This window comes from Gnatocerus cornutus, chromosome 9 (genome assembly GCF_029298725.1).
Source record: "Gnatocerus cornutus isolate USDA-ARS CGAHR chromosome 9, icGnaCorn1.1, whole genome shotgun sequence".
In the NCBI taxonomy this organism is placed as follows: domain Eukaryota; kingdom Metazoa; phylum Arthropoda; class Insecta; order Coleoptera; family Tenebrionidae; genus Gnatocerus; species Gnatocerus cornutus.
In genome coordinates this window covers 6,188,399-6,215,420 of record NC_142241.1, presented here as the reverse complement: position 1 = coordinate 6,215,420, position 27,022 = coordinate 6,188,399, and the positions used below count along the sequence as shown (strand labels likewise).

Genomic DNA, 27,022 nt, shown 5'->3' with positions numbered 1-27,022 from the left:
TTCTTGTTCGCGTTTAGCAAAACCGTTTTCTACATTTTGCTGTTTTACCTATGTTGATGTTATTTCTTTCTCTATATGTTCTTCTTATTTTGATTACACCGTTGCCTATAATTATAAGAGTTTTACAAAAAACTGCCGAGTTCTTTAACTGCGCGAAGTCATGTTTCTTGAAAATAAAATTAAACCAACCTGGCCGGATCGTCCACGCGGGAAGAGAAGACTTAATTTCGATTTGTTTCAGGCTTGGAAGTAAAAATGAGAAGTGTTGAGTGCTAACACCCAATTATTTTTTTTTTATTTTTGTTGATTTGTTTGTGTTTTGAAATTATGTTTCAGAGGGTTCTTGTAGTCACTTGCGGGCTTGCGCGCTTACGACATTACAACCCATCGGCCTCAACTAAAGGGAGTTCCAGAGTGGAAATGGCAAAAGTCCAGTTGTTGAAGAAGTCCTTCTTGGGGAGACAATATAACGCTGACCGATGGTAAACGTTTTTCTTTTTGTAATTCCTGATGACATTATAGATTATAACATGAAGTTCAATTTCACTTTTAGATTGCTGCGGAAATTTTAGATGGTTCTTGGACATCGAGGATCTTTTAGCCGGTTCTTGGATTCTGAAATTCTCTGGAAGTGTAACAAGAGGGTTTGAGTTACTAATGGTTTTTTGTTTTAGGTTCGGAATGGCTCATTGAATGGCACCCACTTGTATACTTTTTTCATTATTATTTTCAAAGTAGAAGTGGCAGGAGTTCAGTTGTTAAAGAAACCGTTCTTTAATAAGATGCTAAACGATGGTAAATGATTTTCTTTTTGCAATTGCCGATTCCTATAAACTGAAGTTCAATTTCAGATGCAGATTGCTGCTAAAATCTTAAATGGTTTTTGAATACCGAGGATCCAGAAAAACATCACCGACAGTTTGAGCCTCTCATCATCTACCAGCTAGGGGGTGGAGGCCCCTAGTGAGTTTACCTTTTTTTTCATTCAGTGTCACAGATAAAACTCTTTGTTTCAATCATTGTAGGCCCAATCCTGACCGGGCCGGCCCTGACTAAATACAAATAGGGTGGCTCACATGTCCATTTGAAGGTGACAACAATTCCAGATTTTTTTAAATTCTTTAATTCTCATAGAATATGTTTTTGAACCAATGTAATGGTGGCCAAAGTGGTAAGATCCGGCAATAAAAGCGATCGAAATCGCATTCGTTCACACGAATTTTAAAAATGCAAATACTGTAATCGGAAACCGAGAGAAGCTAAAGAATTAAAAGAATTTCGAAATTTCAAATAATCTAAAGCAGAAAAGAAGGAAAATTGAAAGAGACCGTAAAAATTTGATTTTTCATCCAGTGTATTAAAACAATCTAGATAATCTAATGAATTTCAAAAATGAGAATTATTTTGTTAACTTCTTAAGACTTTTTGAGATTCCTTGTCTTCGTTGGTTGGACTTGAAGGTGTAGAAAAGACGCTGGGAATCGAAACTATTTATTTCATAAAATGTCTTACAACTACTAAAACTTCCTACATACATCCTATGATACACATGTCAGATTTGAGAGGGCTGAGATCATAAAGATCAACTGCAGTTTACAGATAAATATCCTATAAGTACACCAAACAATTATTATACTAAATAATTTCAACAAAAACGTGAGGCCAATAATGACGATAAGTTGAATATAATTTCGAGGAAGCTCACATTCATCATCACATGTTACAAAAATTTTGAGCACTGTCGATATGAAAACCAATGATAAGGAGCTACAAAAGCCTTGTTCATTTGGAGGCAGTCTGATATGATCTAAATAACACGTCGTAATTCTATGTCAGGACTAGCTACGCGTTTTACACAGTTTAACATTCATTGTTTTCACAATAAAATTAGCGCTAAGAATATAAAAAATTAGAAAAAGTGTAGTCATCTCAATTTTTTTTTCAATTAACAACTGGCAAAACTGGCCACAACTAACGACAAAACTGATTTTTTTCGTCTATTACAACTTAACGGAATCGGTCCAAACTGTTGAAATAGTCGACTTTCCTGATAGATTTAGGATGGAACAGTTTCGAACGATCAACATCGATGATGCAATAATTATAATCACTAAAACTTGTGCAAACAGGGCGCCATAGGGCCGAAGTCTTCACTGAACCTACTTGGCACTTCACTTAATTTAAAGAGTTTTTGCTTTATCTAACAGATCATTGATGAATTTCTGAAACAAAACGAGATTTTAGTTTAAATTCTGCTTAATTTGCGGTGGTACAAACCTTTACATCGTTTTGGGAACCTTTGGCATTTATCAGCAAGTTCTGTAACAAGAGTTTTATTAGTTTGAGAAGACGTAAATCGAAGGTCGAAATATACAAATATTGGTTTTGATAACATTCTCGCCGTGCAAACAGCGAAATTTGCATCACCAAGATCATGAAGGAAACATTTTAAAATTTCTATACCGGACTTTTCAAAACTTATTGTAATGAACTTTAGCGTGTTATATTGAACATTGTTTTGAGTGTGCGAATGCAATACATTCAACTTCAAGTGATTAATAATGAAATAATCAGTGAAAAATATTTACACGTTTGTTATTCATCGCACGTTGTTTTTTTCCATGTAATAGGCGTGTCTTTTTATCATATTAATACAATAATAATCAAAAACAACAGGAAATGGCCTGTAGATAGGTTCATGTTCGGTAAAGCGGCCAAAACTTCCTCTCCGCCGAAAGAGACATCCGAATCCAATAAATCGCGTTTCGCTTCTGCCAATAATACACCGAAAGAAAAACGAAAGTGAAAATAGCATTTACGACATCCCAGGACACTACAATAACGACCGAAGCAATAAGAGGTCGACGCCCACGAGGGATTAAACTTCTGGACGAATATTTAATACCCCAAGATTTGTTCGTATTTCCTCCACAACTCCAGTTTCATACATTTCCGTTAACATTGATTAAACGAACGTATCCTTGACATTTGGCTATTGATGGCACGTAATAATGGTCGTTTATTAGAACTGACAAAAAATGGTATAGTGTTACCTGTAAATGCCTCCTTCTTTCGTCGTCGTTGTCCATATCTAGAAGTTCGTCTATGTCCACTTCTACTTCGTCGTTATTTACAGCATCTACTTGTTTCTGAAACAAAGAAAGATAGCCTTTAGCGCCCGTGTTTATGAATTAATCATGAGGTGCAAAATGTGGAAACCGCATCGTTTCTTGTTGTGGTGAGACGCGTCGTCATTTTTGTGAAAATAGTCTTTGTTTAGAGTACACAAAGAAAAAATTACATCGATGATTCATAACAAATAATCAAATTTCAATTTTTTATCGATCCCCTGAGACTTCCCTAAAATGATCTATTTAACCATTGATTAAAGTCATGCTCTATTGACAAACAATTACTTAGTTATCACCATTGCATTCCGCATTGTTCACAGATTCAATCTTAAATTAAATAAGTGGTCAATAATAAAACTATATCGAGCGAATTAAACACGTACTGGTAGATAAAAACTAATCTAAAAGACGTAATGGCTTTTACAGCACGAAATGCATTCGTCAGACGCAATAACATCGACATATGGTCAATAAAACGTACAAGTGGAATCAACACATCGAAGTGAAACGGAATCACAAAATACTGCAAAGCCAAGAGCGGAAATTGACAAATGTGGATGGAATCTTTGAATTCTTCCGAAAAATAGATGATGGTTTCTCGGGTTATTTGGGTGTTTCGAGTTACTTCTAGTTTAATAAATTTTATCGTATTTGGAGTTCCGTAGATTTTCTGGTTTCTTTGAGATTTCCAGGGTTTCCAAAATTTTCTAGAAGTGAGTTATTTTTCAAAACTCAATAATTCCATTTCATAAATTTTTACAAAACGATAATTTGTTCATTTTTTTTCAAATTTTCTTCAATTATTTTGGCATAAGAGGCTAACACAATAATGTTTTAGCAAGAGGTTTTTCATTGAATAAAAAATACACATTGTTAGATTTACCCAAAATAATCTCAAATTTACATCAAACCCAATGTCAGTCAAAATTGGATTTATTGAGTTTTGAAAAATAACTCCTTAATTCTAAATTTGCCTAGATTGTGTACTAAACAAAACTGACAATGAAAGAATGATGAGTTTTATGCAATTTTGAAACCAAAACTGATCCCCATTGAACAATTTTTTGAAAATTGATCTTTATATTATTGTTCTCTAGACTAGAATGTCCACTGCTCGATTCTCTCTTTATAGTCTTTGGTTTCTATAGATTCGTTTATTTTTTTACAAATGTAGATGCAATGTCTGAAGGTATTATTTTATGAATATGCAAAATATTTTATCAGCCTTAATTATTTCTTGTATAATTACAGTAATTGGTCCACAAATTAAAAATAAAAAGTTAGCGCGTGCAACACTACATAGAATCAGTTCTCTTCCGAGAAGTCGTTAAATACCACCACAAAGCAAAAAACTGGCGATTTGAGGTACCGCAAATCGCAGTCTGTAAAGAACAATTGAGCAGGTGTTTAAGAAAAAGTAACAAAAGGACTTGTGGACGACCAGATGTGCCCCCGCAATAATTCCATTTCCGATTCCACGTTTGCGAGCCAAAATTTTCCAATGTTTTGTTTTCGCCAAGTTCGTTCACCACGACCCGTTATCCGGATCTGACTTTTGATCTTCCTAAGATGACTCAACATAATTATCACCCATAAACGTAAATACTCCTCAAATTCATACTCTCCACCTTCACAAAGTCGTTCACCTCCGTGCGGAGATGTTTTCATGTATGTAATTACCTATCTCAATTAATTGTTTTTTAGTTATCGGTTAATTTCATCGAAATATTTATGCAAAACACGTCCTTGAACCGTTAAATTTCTTGTTTTTGGTTTGCACCTGGATCAGCACGTGACTATAAATAATAATAATACTCATCGATTTGGTGAGTTAATTCGGTCGATTATTTAGAGCAATCGGAATCTCACCTCGAAGAGCGCGAATCCATAAATATTGTCATGTTTGAGTGACAATCAATACCGCTAATTGTATTTTAAAGTATCGCGATAAATACGTGGATTTTCGAAACACGCAACGTGAATGCTGCACTGCGCAAAGACTTTTTTAACTTTATGTAGATGAGACGGAAACGGATTTGACCTCAGAGAGGGCAAGAATTTGATAATATTAATTAATTCGTATTGTCTTTTATCGTTGATTGACAAGATCTGACTACATAATAAATGGCGTACTTGAGATAATGAGCTTGTTGCATTCTTCTGTCTTTTAGAGTCAAGTTTGTTAATGTGATTTACATACGTGACGTTGATAATTTCTATAAAGAATGGCGTGATTCTCTCCAAGCTGAAAGTGATTATGAGTATAACTAGAGTGAAAATATTGGAATTTATTTCCGTTGCGATACCGTTTCCAAGCTTACTCATTGTATAATGATGAAGGTGTGAAATTTCCGAGTGAAAATGAATTCGAATGGCCTCATTTGGATGGGAATGAGAAATTATTCGTATTAATTGTATCATTTCAACGTTTTGGATTTTTCCCAGCATTCGCAGGATTCTTTTGCTTGAGTAATTTATGGGTGGTCATCTTGCGCAAGAATAAAACAAAACTTCAAACAAGCAGCGACAAACGTTGATTGCCCCTGTCAGCCCCCATCTCCCAAATTACAACTCACTCCTTTAGAACCTATCTAAAATAGCTTGAGATACTTCACCCATCAAAACACGTGTGCACGATTACTCGAAAAATTAATCAGCTCAGTGCAGTTTTAAAATAGGACCTACAAATTGTCTCGTTTATCGTCACAGCAGTTAAATGTGAAAAATTCCGTTGTTCCCTTTTTAAATTCGGGTCAGACTGATTTAGATTTTTTCCATGTTTGACCTCAAATGCCCTACGTCGCTACGCCTAGACTCGATTTTTAACCCTGTAAACATTGAAGGGGTTTTGTAGCGACAGATTTCCCTAAGGACCACTCTACAAGCAACATCCATTAGAATTATAAAGTCATCGACCTCAGAAAGCTTGGAAAGATGAGACAAGATAATTAAACACGACAAGGAGTTTTTTCATTTCCAGACTGGGAAAACGAAGAGAATCGAATTTTATGTGTGACAATGCAATCACTTTTAATTAAATGAAAACTTGAAATTTTTGCTCTTTTTAGAAGCGAGATGAGTGAGGTATATTTAGACAATGAGATCGCAGGAAAATCCAGAAAATGTATTTTCAGGAGGTCGGGATAAAGGCGCTCGTTAAGAAGAATGTGGGTGACATCAAAGTGACACCACATGTAGTTTTTAATTCCGCATTGGAAAGACACGTGGGAAAAAATTCTATTATTATGTCTTGTAATTGTTACAGGGAAGAAATTGGAATAAAATCTACGAAAATGCGAAAATGCAGTTTTTATACTTTCTAAATGCTTTTGAATCTAACTACTTTGAGAATCTTTGGGATTTTTTGTAGGTACTTCAAATGTGTATTATATGGATTACAACTTCCCAAAAAATTCAGTAGATTTTATTGTTTTTAGTTTTTGGTATTTCAATTTCAAGTTTTTTTTAGAAACCTTGTTCCTTCGAAATTTGAGTTTCTTAAGTTTTTTGCAAATTTCCCGAGATTACATTAGATTAGAATAATAAAAACATGAAAATTTGCGGTAAAAATAAGATTCTGGGAAATGCTTTTACCATTTTTTGTTCGTTGCTTTCTCCAGATTCTTCGGCTTTATATACTTTGTTGATGTTATACTTTCTAACATAATTCTTATTTATTATTAAATTAATGTGTACAATATGCCACACGGGAGCCTTGTTGCTTGTACGGTTTTCTTCCGTGTATAACGGCCATAACGTCCTAATCTAATAACAGGCAAAACTTCAATCACTGATATCGTAAAAGCACACCACGCGTATTAATTTTCTTCCAATTTGAAAACACGAAGAAACAGTAAGTAATTTAATTAACTTGAAATCAAGAGGAAAGTCAAGTTTTCCTCTTTTTTCTTGACCTCAAAACCGGATCTGATTCCGCCCCGTTGAATAAACAAAGTAAATTGACATTCTTCTTTCCGCCTATTGTTCACCAACTTCATTAAAACCGTCCGCTAATATTGGGCAGGAAGTATAACCTTGCGGGACCCCTGACAAAAACTTCACTGTTATCTTGATGACGAATTTGGACAAAAGAAAGCAGATGAATCACTGAACAAAGCGAATCTACAGGTGTTTGTAACCGAGACGGTATAATGAGTTGAAGGTCATGGTAAGTTGGTGGTGGTTGATGGTTGTTGACCCTTTTGTTCATATGGTCACATTATGGTTGTTGGTCATTGTAATTGGGCGCTCTCAGACATTTTTCTACATTTTGAAACGATCAAACTCTTTGTTGCATATCCAAAGGTGGTACTCGAAGATAACGAGATGAGTAAGCAAAATGACTTCATCCATTGGAATGAAACGGTGGCTCTTGCAGGGAAAAATGCAACAAGACTAATGCTTGCGTCATCACGATATGTCAAACAAGTTGTAAATGAATTGTGGTCATCCATTTCAATTACTATTAAAGAAAAAAGAAGCAACTTGTCCCGCTTTAATTAACATTGTTTGAAAACTACCCTGTAAACTCTTTAGATATCGAATTATTTATTTACGACTGCCTAAAAATATCGCCAGGCAACTTGCCAAAGCAACAAAGTCTTGATAATGACATCGTTAAAAGTGAAGCAAGGGAAAATAAAGAAAATAAATAAACACAATAACAATACATGTTCGGAAGAGGCAGCATATGGTCCAAACAATTTATTATGTTTGTATTACAGGTAAATAACAGATAAATGTAATGACGTAGGAAATGCGTATCATAACTCGTCTAATAATCGTTTATTTTCTAAATCCCTCAAATTAGTTGTTTTAGATAATGCTTAAAAGATAATTACCAAATCGTTGGATTCTTTCGAGTTGATCGCGTGCACATGATTATGCTGCTGATTGATGATTAACAAATAAAGTATTTTAGTTTTTTTTTTTAAGAAATTCTTTTCTCACTCAAAGGGTTTTTCGTTTTTTGCATGTCTCTTCTAAAATATTTGACGTACCTACAGATATCAGATTTGGTCCACTTATAGATTTTCAGCTGCTCTTTCGATTGACGTAAAATACAAACCCATTTGACGACGTTTTAGTGCCAAAAAATTCTTGAACGTGATAACTTAATTTCCATTTCTAAACTCTACTAATGTCAATATTTCATTTATTTGTGGGCTGAATGTAATCAAATTATGTCTATTTTGCTTAGAATTTTATGTAGAATTGAAATCTGCTTTTAAATTCTTCTTCAACAACAAATGACTCAATTAGAAGCATATGAAATTTTGGGTACTGCCAAATCGCAAAAACCTATCCGGATCTAATATCGACTTTGAAAATGAACTTTTCAAGGAAAAGGGCTCAAAGGGCATTTTTCGTATTTTACGTGTCTTTTCTAAAATACTTGACTTTTAGACGTCAGATTTCGGTAACTTACAGATTTTTAGCTGCTCCTTCGATAAACCCATTTTGATGACGTTTTCGTGTCGAAAAAAAAACATTAATAATTACTTCGAAATTCGATTCCTTAACTCTATTATTGCCAATGTGTCATTTATTTGTGGACCGAATGTAAAGCAATATATGTTTATTTTACTTAGAATTCCACATAGAATCCAAATCTGTTTTTAAAATTCTCCTACAACGACAAATAACTGAATTAGAAGCGTCTGAAACTTTGGGGAGCTGCCAAATCATGAAAAATGTTAATTCTTTACAGTTCCGGGATTTTTCAAGTTTGTTATCTCCGGAACTCGATACGGTTTGCGCCAACGGTTTTCCCGAATTTTAAAATGACAAAAATTCGGACCTATCTCGACTTACAAAATTATTTTTTTTTAAGGAGAAAAGGTTGAAAATGTCAATTTTTTGTTTGTTTTTGTTGTTTTTTAACATATACCCATCAGATTCGGGTCAATTAATAAAGATTTTTAGCTACTCCTTCGTTTGATCTAAAATGCAAACTCATTTGACGGCGTTTTCGTGCCGAACAAATTAAATTATTATAATAAAATATAAAAACCCAACACCTGAAACATTTATTTCATTTCTCAAGATTTTAATCCGGAAGCCTTAACCAGGCATTTCAATGCGTAATTTGACCTCTTGAACTCGATATTCTGATTTGAAACCTTAAACTTGACTCCAAAGTAATCCGTTTAAACCTAAAATATCAACTCCCATTGCATCATAAGTTAAAAAGACCAACAATGTTTGATTAAACTGATTTATTTGTCTGCTGATACCAATACGTCACGTAAAATATAGCAGTTCAGCTTTTCCGGCGACCTTTTAATATAATGTATCGCAACGAAGCACCACAAATCTTTTGATAAAGGAAGGTCATATACATGAACCTCCTCGAAAATTTTTATGGAAGAATAAATACATAATAACGCTTGAATTTCTCCCAGATTATGCAGTTATTGTTGCCGTTACACACTCGTTCATGAAAAATTCATAAACGAAAGCCAAGGTGGCTTGAAAATTACCAAAAAAGTTCATTACGAGCGCTGACGATGTTGTATTTTTAAATGTATAATTTTTAATTTTACGGGGGCCGAAGACGAACTCTGAAGATAAAAGCACACGTGGCTGATCCGAAATTCATTAAGAATTCCCAAAGTCTAGACACTAAATTAAACTCTAGACTCTATAAGGTGGCAATAAGTTTCCATTAAATGTACTTACCGAAGTTTCGTAGAGCTTTTTCAGCTCTTCGTAAAGCCACATTTCCACAGCCAATCGTTTTCGAATGAGACTCATTTGATGATGTCCGTATTTGGCAGTGAGGAATTTCTCCCTGCGTTCTTTGATCTCCCCCTTGTCCTTGAAGTTCACGTGGAGGCCTGTCTTTGAAGGAGATCTTTGCGAACGGACGTCGGCCAGAATACCAGCGGGCGTTGTTCCGTTCGTGTAGCCCCCCGTTACTCCGCACTCCATGTTTAAAGGGGGTTTCTGGAAGGGAAAGATACATTTTAGTTTGGGTGCTAATTCTGGGAGGCTTTTCACCTTCAATTTTGAACGCATATTTTGGCACCTTTTCCCGCATCATTAATAACCGCAATATACAATTTCGGCAATTTTGCCACCCACATCTGCCTCTAAATGTAAATATCCAAACTTGTTGACTGATCTTCAGTTTGTTTCCTGACAAGTCATATGATTCTACGGCGGAGTATAATGACCCATCTGTTTACACGAGCTCTTCTCCGCCGCTTTTATTAAAGCGTCCCCATCTCCCTCCACCAAAATCATTAAACTCGCAATTAGACTCATCTCACTAGCAATAAATCCACGTAAACTTGCTAAACCCTAAACTTATTAGATCGGTGTAGCGTGTCTAGTTATTTCAAAACATTTATAGCGACGTCAAAGTCAAGTCCACGTCCGGACAAACACAGAGGGTTAAAATTAAATGCTCAATTAAGCCCAAGTTTATAGGGGAGCGGTACCGATTTGTGACGTCAGATGTGGTAGTAATCGGTGATATGCACCAATAATATCGACGTGAATCACCTGACAAAAAATCATTTTCTCACACGTTTTAACGGACTTGTTCTTATTTCGCCACACCCTGTATGATTCAGAAGACATCTCAGAATAGTAATTCCCACTAATGAATGTAATAGCTACCGGAAACTTTGCCGAAGGTAAAATTTAAGACACTTAATTAAATTCCCAAGCACGTAACAATATTTTCTTACAACTGTCGGCACTAATTGAATGAAATACATCTGAAGAATTTTTCAACTTTAAGTGCAGTCAGTGCAAAATCTTGCAGCTTCGCTGAATCACCTGCTGAAAACCGAACTGAACAGAAAATCGATAGATGGATGCTGTGCAGAATGCAGACAGAATGTCTGTCTGCTGCTACTTCTGCAAATTCTAGCAGAATTTCAAGCAACTTCGACATGACACGTCCTGGATAAACTGCAAGTTTTTCCGATTAATTTGCAGCAAGTTTGATTTAATTAACGGTTGAGATTGGCAGGATGTATTAACTAACTTTTTGCAAGCTATTAATTATTCCGTGGCATTATAACTCATGTTGGGAGCACTCAGTAACTACCTAACTTCGTGATTATTGACTAGAAGTATTGTTTTGGAAAAGAATTCCAAGCACGTTCCCAATTCAGGGCTCCTCGGTACGTGATAGGTCAAAAACGCTTCCGGAAGTTTCCACCAATGGAAAATTTTAAAATCCCAATTCAATATCACAAATTAAAACTCAAATGATGTGATAACTACTTGAGTAAACTGTGAATGACGAAAATGGAAGCATGTGCCCAAATTTCGTGACGTTATTGTAATAAAACAAACAGTGGGAGTTAAGTAAAGTAGCGTTTAGGCACATTTGTCAGGATCACAATATTTTTCTAAGTTCTGATTGTTTCCTAGAAGAAAAATGAAAAAGTTTTCTCATTAACCGCTGGGAAGGGTATGCCCGCGAAGAGATAAATGAGGCCTTCATCACCGAGCAAATCTCGGATGGAAAGTAATCTCGGAAAAATCAAAATGTCATTCGATAATACTTATTCCTCAAAGAATCGGTGCCCATTACAAAATTGTAGAGTAAAAAAGGTGAAATTTAAAAAAAAATTGTAGATAATGCAGAAATGCGTGCGTGAATCACCGAAATTAAATGTAAATTTTAATTGTAACTTTTCACTTATCGGTGTCGTACACAAAAATTCAGAGTCTAAGAATTTCATACCGGAGAACATAAAAATAAAGAATTTTTAAATCTGAAAACTGGTAGCCTAAAAACTTGGGAGGCCAAGAAATTTCTAAGTGAACTGCGTCTTGCCTGAGCTCATTTTTCATTTTTTCAATAGAAATCTGCAAACAATCCCCTCAAAACGATTAAACTCCTAATAAAGCCGTATTTGCTTATCTTCAAAGTAGGGCGCATAATTTCCACCGACAATATATCAAACGCGCTGAAAAAAACATTGATATGAAATCACAGCCTGATAATGATTAATGACGATGTCGACGGACGATATCTGTGACCCGATTTGAGACAATTTTTCATTTCCAAATTGTACAGTAAAATGATAAAATCAATCATTTAAATCGTCCAAAGAAACCGGTGGTTGATTCTATTAAGTAGTTAACTATCCACAATCAAAATCAATAAAAATGTCCGCTGAGACAATGATTTATTAATGCACTGACGAAAATATCTTCACTCTCACACGAAAGAAAATTGATCTGAAAAGTAACCTTCGAGTTTTGAAGGTAAGTATTTTCGTACGATAAGAGAAAATAAATACGTTTTGGAAATATTTACTTGCGCTAGTAAATTATGCATGTGTGTGAGATTTGTTTGACGTGAGCTAAACTTCAGGAATTGTTTACTTTGAATTAATCGGAATTAAGAGGAGTGCCTTTAATCTACTAATCTAAAGATATGTGAAACCTTAAATCCTATCTAATCTCCAAGATTATTCTCAAAACTTTATCAAAATTAAAATTCGCACATCTCTTTTAACTCCCGTGTTGAAATGTTTGCAACGATGGCTATTTGCTCTCGCACTTCACGCTTTTTTTCGGTAAATGTCCTTTTAATGTTAAATTTCTCACTCGTCGCGTGTAATATCCGCAATTATAAGAGAGCGCGGTCATGGCTCAAAAAATTGTTCCCTGGATACTCACAGATAAAAAGTCGAAATTTAAGTCCGAAACTATAAGTGGATCCATGTTTGCTAAGCCGAAAGTTGTTCAATTAAAGTTCGGTGTTCTGGGGGGCGTAATTGGAGATTGATTGCTTTGCATGCTGGTGTGATTGCTCCCCAAAATGTGTTTAGGGTGCCAAAATCAATAGTGTCAAGAGAAAAACTGTGGCCGACACGGTTTTGTTTGTTCATTTTGGTTTTACTTACAATAACGGAATCAATAATGCAAATGATTACATTACAATAATAGTTTCCATGCCATCCGTTCAAAACATTGCATTTTGCATGCGACAGCCATCATCTCGATATTAAATTAAATATAGCTCAGTCAGTTAATCTTCAAACACTCAAAGCACTGTCAGTTCAGACAATTATATTTACCATAAAACCATTTATCCAACAATTGGCGATCCTTCATATTGACCTCAGTTCGAAAAGGTCAACGAGACCTTTTTGGTCCATGTGCTTTACCAGAACAAACAAAGGTACGGTTATATCAGTGCAAGGGACGTGCAAACTTTCAGAACAACATAATCTGCTTCTAATTATGAATCAATTGAAAAATCGTTTGCGTGTTTGTATAAAAGTATCGTTTGAAAAACTTTTACTTTTATGTTGCTAATGGACCCTGCGGAGATCTATTTAAAAGTTATATAAAATCTCAATTAAAAATAACTCACAATTAAAAATAATTGTACTTTTAGTTGAATCGAGGTAACAGTTCGCTTTCTTCGATAGCGCACCCGTACATAAAACAATCGAGTTATGCGGGTTTACCGGAAATCGCTCGAATTATAATTATGATGAGTTATTATAGCAAAGGCCGATTTTGGAGTCTGATTCTTTGTAACGTGTAATTATGGTATTAGTTTCATGACGTAACCTGATGGCAAATTGTATCTATAATTTATAGTCACTTGAGAGACATCTTTTACGAACGTGCCAACGAGAAATCAAGATAACTTTTTTTCCTTCTAAAATTAGACCGATTTGATCGTCCACTTTTCCACAAAAGCACCGCAAATGAGATGATTTACTTAGATGTTAAATTCTATTGTTCTTTGTTTTGTTGTATGTGACCATAACTGTTAATCTTCCTAAATGTGAAGAACGATGGTAACAATCTGTGACTGCTTTATGAGCCGTTTGATTGAGGTAAACTGAGAGAGTGAAAAGAAATTTCTTGTAATTGATTGGGGGTGGGGTAAAACGTTCACTTATTATTATTTAAGGTTTTGAAGCTCGCTCGCAGATTTCCAGGAAATTCGATGCTCTTTAGGGTTTGCCACTTATTCATCGGATGAAAAATTTGAAAGGCAACTCCGTTTTACGCTTTCATGGCCTAGACTTTTTCTTTTGCTCGGAAAATTGACCAAGATTTACGGGCTGGAAATCTGAGAGCCGATAATAATCCAACAACCAAAAGCAAAAAAATATCAAATTTAGCGCATTAGAAAACTCATCTAATCAAAACCGGTCACTTAATTATCTCCAGAAATGACGTATTTTCGCTCGGTTTAATGCAAAGCCCTGTAAATTTCATGCGATAACAACGTATTTCAGTCCCGTATTTGTCTCGAAAACCCTTGAAGAACGTGCAGAACCACCGTCCAGATTTTACCTGCTCCACCTTTGTTACAAAAAACAACGATTTTGGACCTAATAACACGTTATAATAAATTTATGACTAGTCTGATGAGCGTTTCAATTAATCTTGGGCTATAGAAATTGAAACTTTTTTTTGTTGCTGAGGGTTTGTTTCAGGATCAGCGAAGATTAATTCGGATCTAGTTTGACCTTTTCAACGATAATTTATAGTAATTATGACCAAAAAGAAGTTGTGGTCAAATGATGGTCTGTGCTCCCACATTATTTTAAATCATAACTCATAATTCTATGTTATTAAGAGCGAGGGCATAATTACATTCTATTGCGGGGTTTAAAGCTACAGTGACATTTTTAAATACCAGAAATGTTGGTGCCAAAATCAATTTTGTGAAAACAGCTTCCTTGTTAATCACGTTATTAATTAATTGTGAATCCTACAAAAGTAAAAGTAAATTATTCAAAATTGCCAATTACAATGCACCACAGTGTGACGGATAACAATAAGAAATTTCTCGCAAATTTCGAGGATTTGATTGGATTCTCTCAGTAAATCCTTCATTTTTTTATTAATCACTAATCACATTTTCATCGCTTCCACCATCAATGAACCCAACCACCAATGAATGAAACTTACAATTTTTTTCTACTTTAAGATGAATGAACCAGTCAATGATAATCCTTAAAGGACAAAGGCACCGCCCAATTTGTACACCCTTTTGGTCAAAATCACTCACACTAACACATAAAATGTTCAATAAAGAGACGATACACCAAAAATGTACGCGTACCCCATGAACGCCTGCGTTCAAATGCGATGATGCGGTTACTAGAGACGAAACCATTCGTTTCTTTTCGAGTTATTTCGGTATCGTATTCCTGCGAGTTCCTGCTTAGGAGAGCTGCAGGAATTTTCCCGCGATGCACTAGATCATTGTATGAAAAATCTCATCGATTGGGACAGCTTTGCGAAATTTTTTACTTCTCTAGGGAGTCGGAATCGCTCGAATATAGAGAGTCTAACTTGTTTGGTAAGACGATAAAGATTGTTTATTGCTACAAAAACAAGGATTTATTGCTCACTTGGCATGATTTCTTGTTATTTAATGTAACGAGGTACGATTACTTTTATTGCTTGTGAATCGCCATGTATAATAATCATTTCAAATAATTTTATTTAATTAAAAATCTCAGTTTTAACAAGGACGGTGATGGACACACTGCGAGGATCACAGTCACCTTGGAAGAATTAAATTAATTGTTAAAATTGACTTAATTACTTTGGTTACTTTCACTCCAATTATCGAAAACAAAACCAACAAGTGAATTGAATTGCAAATTACTTTTTGCGTTCAAAATATGATGGATTCTAGGTAAAATTTTGAATAGCTTTCCCGGAAAATTTAAATCAGTACCAGTTGGTACAATAACATCGAAGAAAACGCAGAAAAATAATTAGCTCCCCTTAATCAGTAATTATAGCTTATCTAAAGAAATAACATCACATCATGGCATAAGGAAATTGCCAAGTTTCCCAATCAATGATTAATATTGCAAATCGATCGCCAATTAATACACAAAAACTAAACCTTCCGTCACGAATTTTTTCGAAACACGTTGCTGCAATTACCATATCTTCCAAGAACGTACGCAACGAGAATAAGGACGCCAATTTAATAAATTTTTTGATACAGAGAAAAGCTCCGCTTTTCGTTGCGCAGCCGCCATTCTTCCTATCGATTATTTTTCTCCACAGCTGATTCCCGGTTTTCCACCATGTTAGCAATCACAAAATTTTGTACACATGCATGCTCGTTTCCGGCAACTACAATGGTTTCCAAAGTGTCCACCACCTTACTAATAATTTTAATAAATTGTTTAGTTAGTTATAGTGACGGTGTTCTTCGGGTTAAAAGGGCTGATATTGACCTACAAACGTGCATAGCAAATTTTGACATACACAGAGATAAGATCATTAGAACTCAAGATTCTAGAAACATGGGGGCGAAATATTTGACAGAATTTGATTTAGGAACGAGGGAAGAATGTTTAAGACTGTGCTGTGAAACTGACAATTGTGACGTCTTCGTTTTCGAAGAAAAGGTGCTTTTAAAGATAGAGTTTACAGTCGAACAAGTTACATTTTTCTTTTCCAGAACTCTGGAGGCTGTTATTTGTTTCATTGTGGGCCACCTGAAGATTTTAAGTGTAAATTTACGCATCATGCTAACTACTCCAGTGCTGTTTTGGCAATTAATCGACATTTGCCAGATTTGGAGAGTCAGATAAAGCTTACAAAGCATGAACAGGATTTGAGTAAATTGAGGTATATTGGGGGACAAAAACTTGACTTTTCCACTGTTGACGCGTTCTTGTTTCTTTGAGATTCAATTTATAGTTACAACGATTAAAGTTTAATTAGAATTTTTTATGGAGATTAATTAGTTTCTTTTAGTATTTATTAATAGCTATAAATGTCTTTATTATGATCGTAAAATAAGATGAGATGTGAAATGAAAAACGTGAAAAGATGTGTTGCAGGTTTTTATGGTCCACGGCAAAAAAGTTTTTTTAGTACTTTTAATAATTACTCGATTTCAGTTTGGGGGGAAATCTTTGAGAAAAAAAATGGAAATATATCAAATTTGAACTGAAATCTCCTAAAATTTAGCTAGTTTGAAAACCTTAAACTCATTTTAGACTTTATAAATTTCCTCAACCACATTATTTTTTAGGCTTCGGCAAAATTTGTAATAATACACCTATTTTTGAAATTTATAATGTTGATATATAATGTTGATAATTCTTACGCTACAGCTATGAAATTTGGGGAAGTTACTCTTTTTCAATAGTTTATTAATTCAACCAAGTTGCAAAACTGTAGAACAAAAGACCCAAATTTGAGACATTTTTATTTTTTGGACCAAGCAAAAATTACCTCCATCTTTTGTTAAAATTCGTAATGTTGATAATTTTTGTGCGATCGCTACAAAATTTGGAGAAGTTATTCTTTTTGAATAGTTCATTAACTCTACCAAACTGCAAAATTGTAAAGCGGAAGACTAAAATTTTAGAAATTTTTATATCTCAGACTAAGCAAAAATTGCTCCCATCTTTCGCTAAATTCGTAATTTTGATCATTTTTGTGCTGCAGCGACGAAATTTGGGGAAGTTACTGTTTTTGAATAGCTTTTTAATTCAACCAAATTGCTAAATTGTAGCACGAAAAACTCAAATTTTAGAAATTTTCATTTTTCAGATCAAGCAAAAATTGCTTCCATTTTTTGCTAAAATTTGTAATTTTGATAATTTTTGTGCTACAGCTACGAAATTTGACTATTTTTGAATACCTTGTTAATTCAACCCAATTTCAAAACTGTATAGCGGAAGACTCCAATTTTAGAAATTTTATTTTTTTAGAGCAAACAATTCTTTTGCAAAAATTCATTCGTAATTTTGACAACTTTTGTGTTACAGCTCGAAATTTGGGAAAACTACTCTTTTGAAATAGCTTATTAACTCAACCAAATTTCAAAAGTGTAGAGTAGAAAACTCAAATTTTAGAAATTTTCTGTCACAAGAATACGCAAAAGGTGCCAACATCTTTTGTTAAAATTCGTACTGTTGATAATTTTTGAGCTGCAGCTACGAAAAGTTACTCTTTTTGAATAGTTTAACTCAAATAGTAAACTTAATAGTAAACTCAAATTTTAGATTTTTTTTTATTTGCGATAATAACTTTATTTTTGAAACTAAATTTACGTCGCAATAAAACTAGCTCGACCAGACACAACACGAGCGATAAAATAATTATTAAAAATAGTAATGAAGGTTGGAAATAAACAACACGCGGTCCTTCACTTTTTGTAATCGAAAAATTCCAGATAACCATTAAAACGTGACACAGTTCCCAACTCTAAACTTTCGAACTCTTTACCTGAAAATACAGTTATTCCTCTTTGAAAGGAACAATAGAGCATACATCATTCTTAAAACTTTTTCCATTTCCATTAAGAATCATTGTTCCAGAAAACCAGAAAGTGAGCCCGAAGTAATACCACAAGCTGCTGAAACCCGTCCTGTAACATCAACAACGCCTTCGACAACCACAAAACCAAAAGATTTCTCAAGCGATATAAAGACGAAACCTTCTGAAGAGGGTAAGTCATCTAACCACTACTGTGACTGTTTTGGACTGGTAACTATCTGAATTTCACGCTTGCCATAACAAACTTCCGTGAAAATTTAAATGTTGCACATTTTTTAGTCACGCGTCGGTGGTTGAGTTATATCGACCAAATTCACAAAACAACAATGGTACATACATCTATAAACTTATCTGGTTTGCATCTTCAGGATCGCTGTTCTAGAACCGACGCAGGAAATGCGAAGAACTGTTTCGATGACAATTTCAATTAGTTATATAATGAGCAGCCACCATTACGAATCTAAGCTTTAGAATTTGATATGGTTGTGGGGAAATGTGCAATTTTATAGCGTGTTAAAGTGGTTAAATTGGTGGTTCTTCGAAAATTGGATCTTCTAATAAACAGGATTAAATCCGGAATCACTTATATTTACTTCTTGTAACGGCTTTAGGTGAATACTGAAGATCTTTTCGTGGTAAAATTTACGATCTCTTAGATAACAAACACTTCACGCAAGGTTCGTTAATTTCGTGATATATTGTTACGTTATTGATAAATAAAGCGGAAGATTTTCTTAACGGATTCATCTCATAACTAGTTATAATTATGGTGTTATGTGGGATGGATTTCGTTAGATTCGAAAGAATACTCTCACTTTATTAAAAAGCGAAGAATTAAAACTTACGTTTCTATTAATAGAAATTTTTTGTCTATTTCGTCTTAATATATTCATTCAAATTAATTGGATTGTGAGTATCACTCTCAAATTTCGCTTCGTTGGAGATATCTAACTAATTTGGACTTTTTCTAAAGACATTTTCATGCAAATGATAATTCGAGAGAGAAATTTTGCGATTTTTTTTATCACAATACGTTTTAATGAGGCACGTGCTCAACGCGGTTCCCACATTCGCAAAAAAACTTACATAAAGATAACGGAAACACTTTGGCCAAACTACAATAAACCATTATCTAAATGAACTTTGCCAGAACTAGTTTTTTTATCGAACCTATTATAGTTTAAAAGAACTGGAAGATTAATCTCGTTGTAGGCGTGGAACATGTTTTTCCAAAGTTGACACCTCTGTTGAAACCGCTCGTTTATAAAATTTTCTCAGTGGTGGCAAAAAGTTGCATTACGTTTGAAATTAAAAGTTACAAGACTGATTGTCTACTTGATCTGTGAGAAATAAATTTCAGCTCACAAACAAAGCGAACTTTGATAGTTTCCAATGCTAGGAAACAATTCTTCATTGTGAGTTACGAAAACAGGAAAGTGAAATGCGCCCGTATTTCTCAATAAGATTGTTAATTAAAAGATTTTTGCGTGTGGCAACTTACCCCGACGACTTCCAGATTCCGCTGAACGCAAACGCTGCCTTCGTTGTACGGATATAACGGTGCTCGTCTTAATTTCGATGCCATTTCCCCGAACCACTATCAAGCACAAATCACGATGAACTACAGACAACCTGTAAAGCTTGCGAAAGAATAACTGCGATGTTCCCGCGATAGCCAAAGCCGCTGGTGAGAGAAACAAGAAATGTGGGCAGAGGAAACGTAGTAATCCTCACTCATGAATCAAGTTTAGAAAAAGAGTAGTAAGAGTAACTCTTTTCTTTGCAACTATTTGAAATTCGAATTCATTAAATTCGTAATTAGTGCAAGAACTGCACCGGAGCGGGGGATGTCGTAACAGTTGGGGGTGGCTCAAACGCGGCCAGATTTCCCCAACAAAGGTGTCCTTGTGCAATAAAAAAACGTGACATTTTTTAACTAGTGCATAGCGAATGCTATCAGCGATGAACTTTGGCGAGCTTAATTTCAGCACGCACTTGAGATTTATTCACGCTGATTCGCAAATGGGTAATTTTTTCCGAAATTCCAGCAGCGTGACCTTTTGTCTCAAATATTCTAAGCTCGATGCAAACTTGAACCTCTCTGGGAAAGAAAATCGGTAGAAAACCCCCAAGCTATAGGTCACAGCCTCTTGCGTCTGTATTTATTACACAACACCTGAACTTGAACCGTTAATAAACCATTACGCTATTAAACAACGGAAAAGATTACTTTCTTTGACAACCACACCTTGATCTTCGAGATCGCCGCATTTTTTAAATTAATATCCCATTTCTGGCATGACTGGAACATTCAACCTAATTGCGAAATAAGAAGAAGACTTATTTTGGTAAAACCGTTCAGTTAAATAAATTAAACTACAATTTGGATCATTTTTGTTGTTTACTGAAATTGCAGGAAATGCTCAATTTAGATTTAAAAATACTCTCCACCTACTTGAATTTAATAATGTGACGTCTTTAAGTTCGTAAAACGGCAGATTTATTTATATTATTGGTAAACTCAGTAAGCTGTTTTTCTTTGTTTGCTTATCGATAGTAATAGAATTCATAGGCACTGAGTCAGTCGTGATTACACAAAAACAAATCGTATTGACGTGAATATACACGGTGTGTTGGCAATATTTTACTGTAATAATAGGCATGGGTCATTCTGCAGAGTTGAATTTTGTACTTATGCCAATAAAATCCACCGAGTTGTATTTGTTTCAATTGGATTATCCACTTAATTTATATGCACTTCCTAATTTATCACTTCTTTCATTTGCTTTTATTTTTCCAAAAATCTGTATTTCAGCCTGCACTTCTTTTTCCTGTTCCTTTATGACTAAGTACACTAAGTAGTCAACAAATTTTGGACGAAATTTGTACTGACGCAGTGAAAAGTAAGTAAGGTAGAATTTCCTTCTGATTCTAAATCCGAAAGCTGTTTTGCTCTATCAGGTCAGTAATTAATAATTAATTTATAAAATTAAGTTTTTTTTTGTACCCCGCGTTCATTTTTGCTTTTTTCAATCTTGCTCAATATTATCTTGCCCTATTTAGAAGTTACAGCATAAAGACTATGGAATGAGTTTAGAAAAAAAAATTGTTTTATTAACTTTCGAAGATTTTGTAACAACTTTAATTTGAATACTCACAAAATTGTAGTTTTTCGATATATGGAGGGTTCAGAACAAAAGTGGACCAGTCCATTTGTCCAAATTAAAAAATGCACCCATTTGAACTTGTTTTACTTTTTATTATTTAATTTATTCGTATTTTTTTATACCTTTCACTTTGTAAAGAATATTTAGAGTCTTCTTGTCTTAAGGCCAGATAAAATCTTTGGTTCAAACATCAAATAAACTTTTGATTAATGCATATACAGGGTGATGAAGAAAAGGCGCCCATGAGTGGAAGTATCATGTCTTTTTTAGTAAAACCATGTCAGAAATGACAGCAAAATTAATCTAAACCTATTCCTTTTTACAATATGGACTTTATTCAAAGGTAAAACTTGGCAATGCTGCTCAACCCTTTCTAATAAAATTTTACATTCGGCAGTCTGCGCAATTAAGCAACAAATACTAAAAGCTTTACAATATTGCAACATTGAAAAATTTTCGACAAAGCCAAGAAATGGTACGTTTAAGAGTTTAAAAACTTGATTTAAAGCACTTTTTGTCCCTTTTTTAATACAGAATATCATTGTTATAAAAAGTTTATCCAAATAGAGTTTGATCAATGATCATTTATAAAAAAAAGCTTCTATCTTAGTTAAAAAAGCACAAATCTTGTTTTGGTTTTCAATTTTGGGCCCAGCAAAAAATTAGCTGCAACATGATAGGGGGCATGGGCATCTTTTTTTCACCACCCTGTATTTTCACCTTTCCTCTGAGCCACCCGTATCTCGCGTCAGAATGGAATATCATAAATAAAAAATATGCAGCAAATGTTAAAACGTCGTTTGTCGAGATTTTTGTACTTGAAATAAATTTGAAGCCGTTTTCGTATCAATCCGGATAATTTTTCCGCTCTAGATAAAACTTTCGTAAAATTGATGATATTTTCATTGGTTACTGCCGACGGAGTGACATAAACTTTTCCATTTTCTGCGAACTTTCTAACAGATTAGCAAGAGATTATGTTTAATAAATATTATTATTTATTGTTTTCCAAAAAAATCTAAACATCCTTTCAAAAATCACCGCGCTCTATTTTTTTGGTCCATAAGCAAACTATTAATTTTATAACTAAGAAATTTTCTGTATTATTCTAGGCAATTTAAAACTCAATAGGTGTTCAGAAATTGAGATTTTTTACAGCAATGGCATTGATCTTTTTATGAAATCACCAAAAATTGAAATTAATTTTTTAAACAACTTCTCAATATTTTTTCCCTGCAACTTCTAAACGACAAAGATAGGAATGCATTTGTCAACGCGTCAAAAAGGGAAGATCTCAGTCTTTTCAATGAGGCGTTTTACAATAAAAAAATGATTTTTGACTTATATGCAAAATTGCATATGAATGTCACAAAAAACAGCATTTTTTTGACATGAAATCAGTTTTTCAAAAATATCACTACTTACTCTAGCAATAAGTTTTATAGTTTTATATAAATGTATAGTTTTATAGCTTATTAAATTAGCTTTCCAAAATACTGTCGAGCAACTCTATAACTTTGCAAGTTTTCAACAAAAAGTGAAAAAATAAAAGTTTGATGGAGCAAAACAGAGCCCATTCCACTTTAAAAATTACGGTTCATTTCTCCAGTACATCTTTTTTCCAAAATTTGTTTGCTAGTGTTATTTACGATTATGGTTTTCGCCCCCCAAACTCTCTAAAGGTATTAATAGCTCCTATTATTTCCAGTGCGAAAATGTCACCGATATCAATTCGAATGCCGCTCGACAAGCGAATGCATCGCAATCTACAACGCTTGCGACGGAATTCCTCAATGTGCAGATGGCAGCGACGAAGCACCTGAATTGGGATGTCCAGACTTGCTGACAACTTCCCAGACAGCTCCAGCTCACAATAGCAATCCTCTCCAACCAGTCAGATACGACACCAATGTAAGTTTACAACAGAAGCGACACATTTATTTACAAAAATAAACACTGGATACAATGTAACAATAGCCAACAAAGCAACTACTTAGAAATCTTCGTTGGAGTGAAGAGAATTCCACTCTCGGTGCTAAACTCTCCATCCACAGCGACCAGCGCGATTTCGTAGTTCTTGCAAGCGTCGAAGTTGTGGAGGATAATAAAGTCGTCGCTCATTTCGGGTTCTGTAACTTGGTATTCTTTCTCGTCTTTTAGTTTGTATTTTACGTAGAAATACTCGCCGGGGTTGTTCTTGACGTCTGGTAACCAGAGGATCATGCAATCGACCAAGCAGCGTTTGTTGTACTCAGTAGGGCGAACTGTTGTCGTAGTTTCTTTTAATTTGGGTTTTTTCGTGTCATTTACGATGAGGTCGTAATAATCCAATTCCTCCTCCTTCTCAGTATCTTCGTCCACTGGTATCGGCGTTGGCACCGCTTTGTAACAAACATCGTCTCTTTTAGTGGTTGTGTAGTTAATCTTGTAGATAAAGTTTGGTAAAAACGGGGCTGCAGGAGTGTGGGACTCCAACGTTACAAAAGCCGTGACTCTAAAAAAAAGTGTAATTTTGCGTTGCGACACATTAAACCTTACACGTCGCTCTCCCCCGCACAGTTAAGTGCAGAAACGCGGATTCTGTATTTCACCCCTTCTTGCATTTTCGTGAGTTTCGCCTGGAGTTTATCAGGATCATTGATTTGGTGCGAAACCTCAGGCAACGTTTGGTTAACTTCACTGCAATAGATTTTATAGCCGAGGAGAATCCCGTTTGGTTCACTCGGTTTACTCCATTGCAACAACACGGATTTATCACTTAAGGTGAAGACGTTGAAGACGGAAGGAGGGTTTGGTTCTGAAACAAATTCCCAAGACACACGTTTATTGTAAATTGTACATTTCGACATAAATGTCCTCTTCGGGGGTGGAGGATTCCGTACCTATCTGAGGGGCGTCGAAACTGATCGCGTCGCTCGGAGGGCCCACGTACTTTTCATTTCTAGCAGACACCGTGATAAAGTTCTTAGAAAACGGGAAGAACTCAACGTTGGCTTTGGTGACTTCCGGCGGAAATGCGTAGACTTGACTCCCGGCGTGGTTCCAAGTGCGGACTAAATAGCCTTTGAAACTGCCTCTGATGGAGTTTGGATCCACAGGGTCCCACTCTATCAGCACTTGGCGGCCTTTTATATCAAGGAGAGTTAAATTTGAAGGCGCGTTTTGGGGAACCAACTCTCCTAAAAATTTCAATTAGAATAAAGTAGTGTTGAATCACACTTACTGTTGTCTCCAAGAACTAAACTAAAGAACCCGAACAGTAGTAAATTCGTGGGACCCAACATTCTACAACGCTTTTCTAGCACTAATTTCGCATTCTTTGTCGTTGCAGAGGAGTTTTGTACTTGACGCTCTAATTTCTTAATTCGTTAATTTTTGTTCTAGATTCCACAACAATCGCTCCATCCTCTAGCTCCGGCCTTACAACAATCGGAATTATATCGTCCTCAGATTTCGCAGGAAACTTTAGGCCCTCAGATGCAGGCAGTTCCTCACCAGGATCAGGATTTTTTGCGACCGCTTGGAAATTCAAGGAATTTGAATTCGAGGGTGCCGTTTGATAACCAACAAATTGTTCAGTACGCTCCTGCGCCTATTCCAATGCAGGGGGGCAACTGGGGGGGTCAGCAAGCTCAGATTCCTCCACAGATTCCGCAGTATGCAGGTATGAGAAATTGCGCATTTCCTGAATTTGCTGTATTAAAATGGCAATCATAGTTGTTAGTGCGTGGCAATTATCAAATTTTCTCCGTTTAAATAAATTGTGGTGGTATTACTGTTTTCTATCGCCAAGGTTTGTCACGTTAGCTAGTTGTCAACCTGTAATTATGTCCAATTTTTGACTAACAAGATTGATAACTGCATGGCGATTTGGGGAATTAAAATGCTTTTTTGTCACACTTTTTAGAAAGTTTATATAGGTCGAACAATCATTCAGTAAAACCTTAAAGAACTTTTTATTTTGCTTGATGTTTTCTCGCTAATTAACACGAGTTTTTTACCACTTCTAAACCGTTAAAATCGATCAAAAGGGATTTAAAACATTTAGATGTTTAGACAGTATGATTAGTTGACTACATTAAAACTCTTGGATTTTTCCAGACAAAAATAGCCACATATTCAACCACAAGGAGCACGGCCTGCAAGTGCCTGATGGACAAGAGATCAGGTATAATAAATATAAGGGAGCGATGCAGTATTTGCATCGCGCTCTGGGATACTCAAGCGGAGGGTGAGACGGCTATCCAAACTTAGATTAGAACAGCACATGCACGTAAAACGGACCATGCAATAGATCTACCTGTGGCTTTCGATACCCCATACACTCTAACTTTCAATATTCGCTTAAATAGGAACGTATGCGAAAACTTCCCATAATTGTTACACTTTATAGAGCATTCTTAATTGAGCGAACCCGCTTTAGTCAAATGCACATAGAAATTAGTGAGAAACAATGCAACAATTAGATGCCCTGTCCATCTATCTACCTACAGAAAGTGTAAATATAATTAAAAACACTTGGATAGCTTTCTTCCTATACTTTTACCGCGAGATCTTAGTTAAGTAACGGACTAAATGTTTGGAATTACAGTCCACTGCAGTACGATGGAAGAGACCAGTATAATTCCAAAATGAATTATTATGACTATCGGCAACCGGTGCAGCAAGAGAACTGGTCTAACAACCAGGAAGAGGTTCCATTCAGCGGATATCCACAAGAAGCGAAAGACTGGCATGGAGAACACGTCCAAAACGGTAAAGAATCCTTCATATCACCATTTAATGAGAATGAAATTCCAGAACCACATGATCCAGGATTCAAGGCAACGACATCGGAACACATTGAAGACAACAAAGGTAGCCCTGTTTTTTCCCTCAAAATTCTACTTTTATTTCGTTTATAGAAAACCCTACTCATGTCCAGGAAAAAATGGCCCACGAACTAAAGCACTCCACTCCGAACACCCAAAAATCGGATCTAGAACCCAAAATCAAAATCGAAAAACACAAAACTCCAAAACCAGAGCATTATCCAGACGTTGTAGTTTATAAACTCGACGGAACTACTGAGCTGCAAGATGGTGTCCCTGAAACTGCAAGTGGTGCAGTTTTATCCCTTACTTTGGGGTTGATCATTACGTGCATCATGGCCCTTTTAATTGGTTGTCGTTTGCGGGTTAGAAGAAGATTGAGAAAAGGAGGTAAGAGTTATGCTCACGACGCCGATTACTTAGTCAATGGAATGTACTTGTAAATACTGAGCATATTGTTCAAAACGTAGTTGTAAATATTGAATAGGATCATTGCATATTCGTTCAAATTTACGCGTTTATATTTTATGGTAACTGTTGAATGTTTTTACATAATAATCTTTGCATAAACTATATTTTTAGTATTTACACATCTTTTGTAATGGTTTTGTATAATAGGGGTGGTGCAAATATATTTTCTTTAGGTGTC

General features: G+C 35.2%; 3 protein-coding genes across 5 annotated transcripts; 1 reads left to right on the top strand and 2 right to left on the bottom strand.

Moving 5' to 3' along the window:
* Positions 1–1,478: 1,478 nt before the first annotated feature.
* On the bottom strand, positions 1,479–20,071 carry LOC148168203 (protein phosphatase 1 regulatory subunit 14B). Of its 2 annotated transcripts, none has more exons than XM_088044921.1 (5): positions 19,897–20,071; positions 9,813–10,079; positions 3,054–3,149; positions 2,278–2,319; positions 1,479–2,222 (listed from the first exon to the last, which is right to left on the bottom strand). In XM_088044921.1, exons 1-5 carry the CDS (start codon positions 19,978–19,980, stop codon positions 2,181–2,183), a joined length of 531 nt encoding a protein of 176 aa, XP_087901047.1. In that variant the 5' UTR covers positions 19,981–20,071; the 3' UTR covers positions 1,479–2,180. The 2 variants fall into 2 exon arrangements, with proteins under 2 accessions (XP_087901047.1, XP_087901048.1); XM_088044922.1 differs by lacking the exon at positions 19,897–20,071 and adding an exon at positions 15,045–15,137.
* On the top strand, positions 16,147–27,021 carry LOC148168201 (uncharacterized). 2 transcript variants are annotated; one of them, XM_088044915.1, is made up of 9 exons: positions 16,147–16,510; positions 16,564–16,733; positions 18,437–18,567; positions 23,271–23,473; positions 24,947–25,226; positions 25,664–25,730; positions 26,154–26,317; positions 26,363–26,419; positions 26,467–27,021. In XM_088044915.1, exons 1-9 carry the CDS (start codon positions 16,184–16,186, stop codon positions 26,814–26,816), a joined length of 1,749 nt encoding a protein of 582 aa, XP_087901041.1. In that variant the 5' UTR covers positions 16,147–16,183; the 3' UTR covers positions 26,817–27,021. The 2 variants fall into 2 exon arrangements, with proteins under 2 accessions (XP_087901041.1, XP_087901040.1); XM_088044914.1 differs by having other exon boundaries at positions 25,664–25,793.
* LOC148168202 (neuroglian-like) lies at positions 23,475–24,895 on the bottom strand. The gene is made up of 4 exons (XM_088044920.1): positions 24,786–24,895; positions 24,445–24,741; positions 24,101–24,359; positions 23,475–24,056 (listed from the first exon to the last, which is right to left on the bottom strand). The coding sequence occupies exons 1-4, from the start codon at positions 24,844–24,846 to the stop codon at positions 23,552–23,554; spliced, it is 1,122 nt and encodes a 373-aa protein (XP_087901046.1). The 5' UTR covers positions 24,847–24,895; the 3' UTR covers positions 23,475–23,551.
* Position 27,022: the final 1 nt, after the last annotated feature.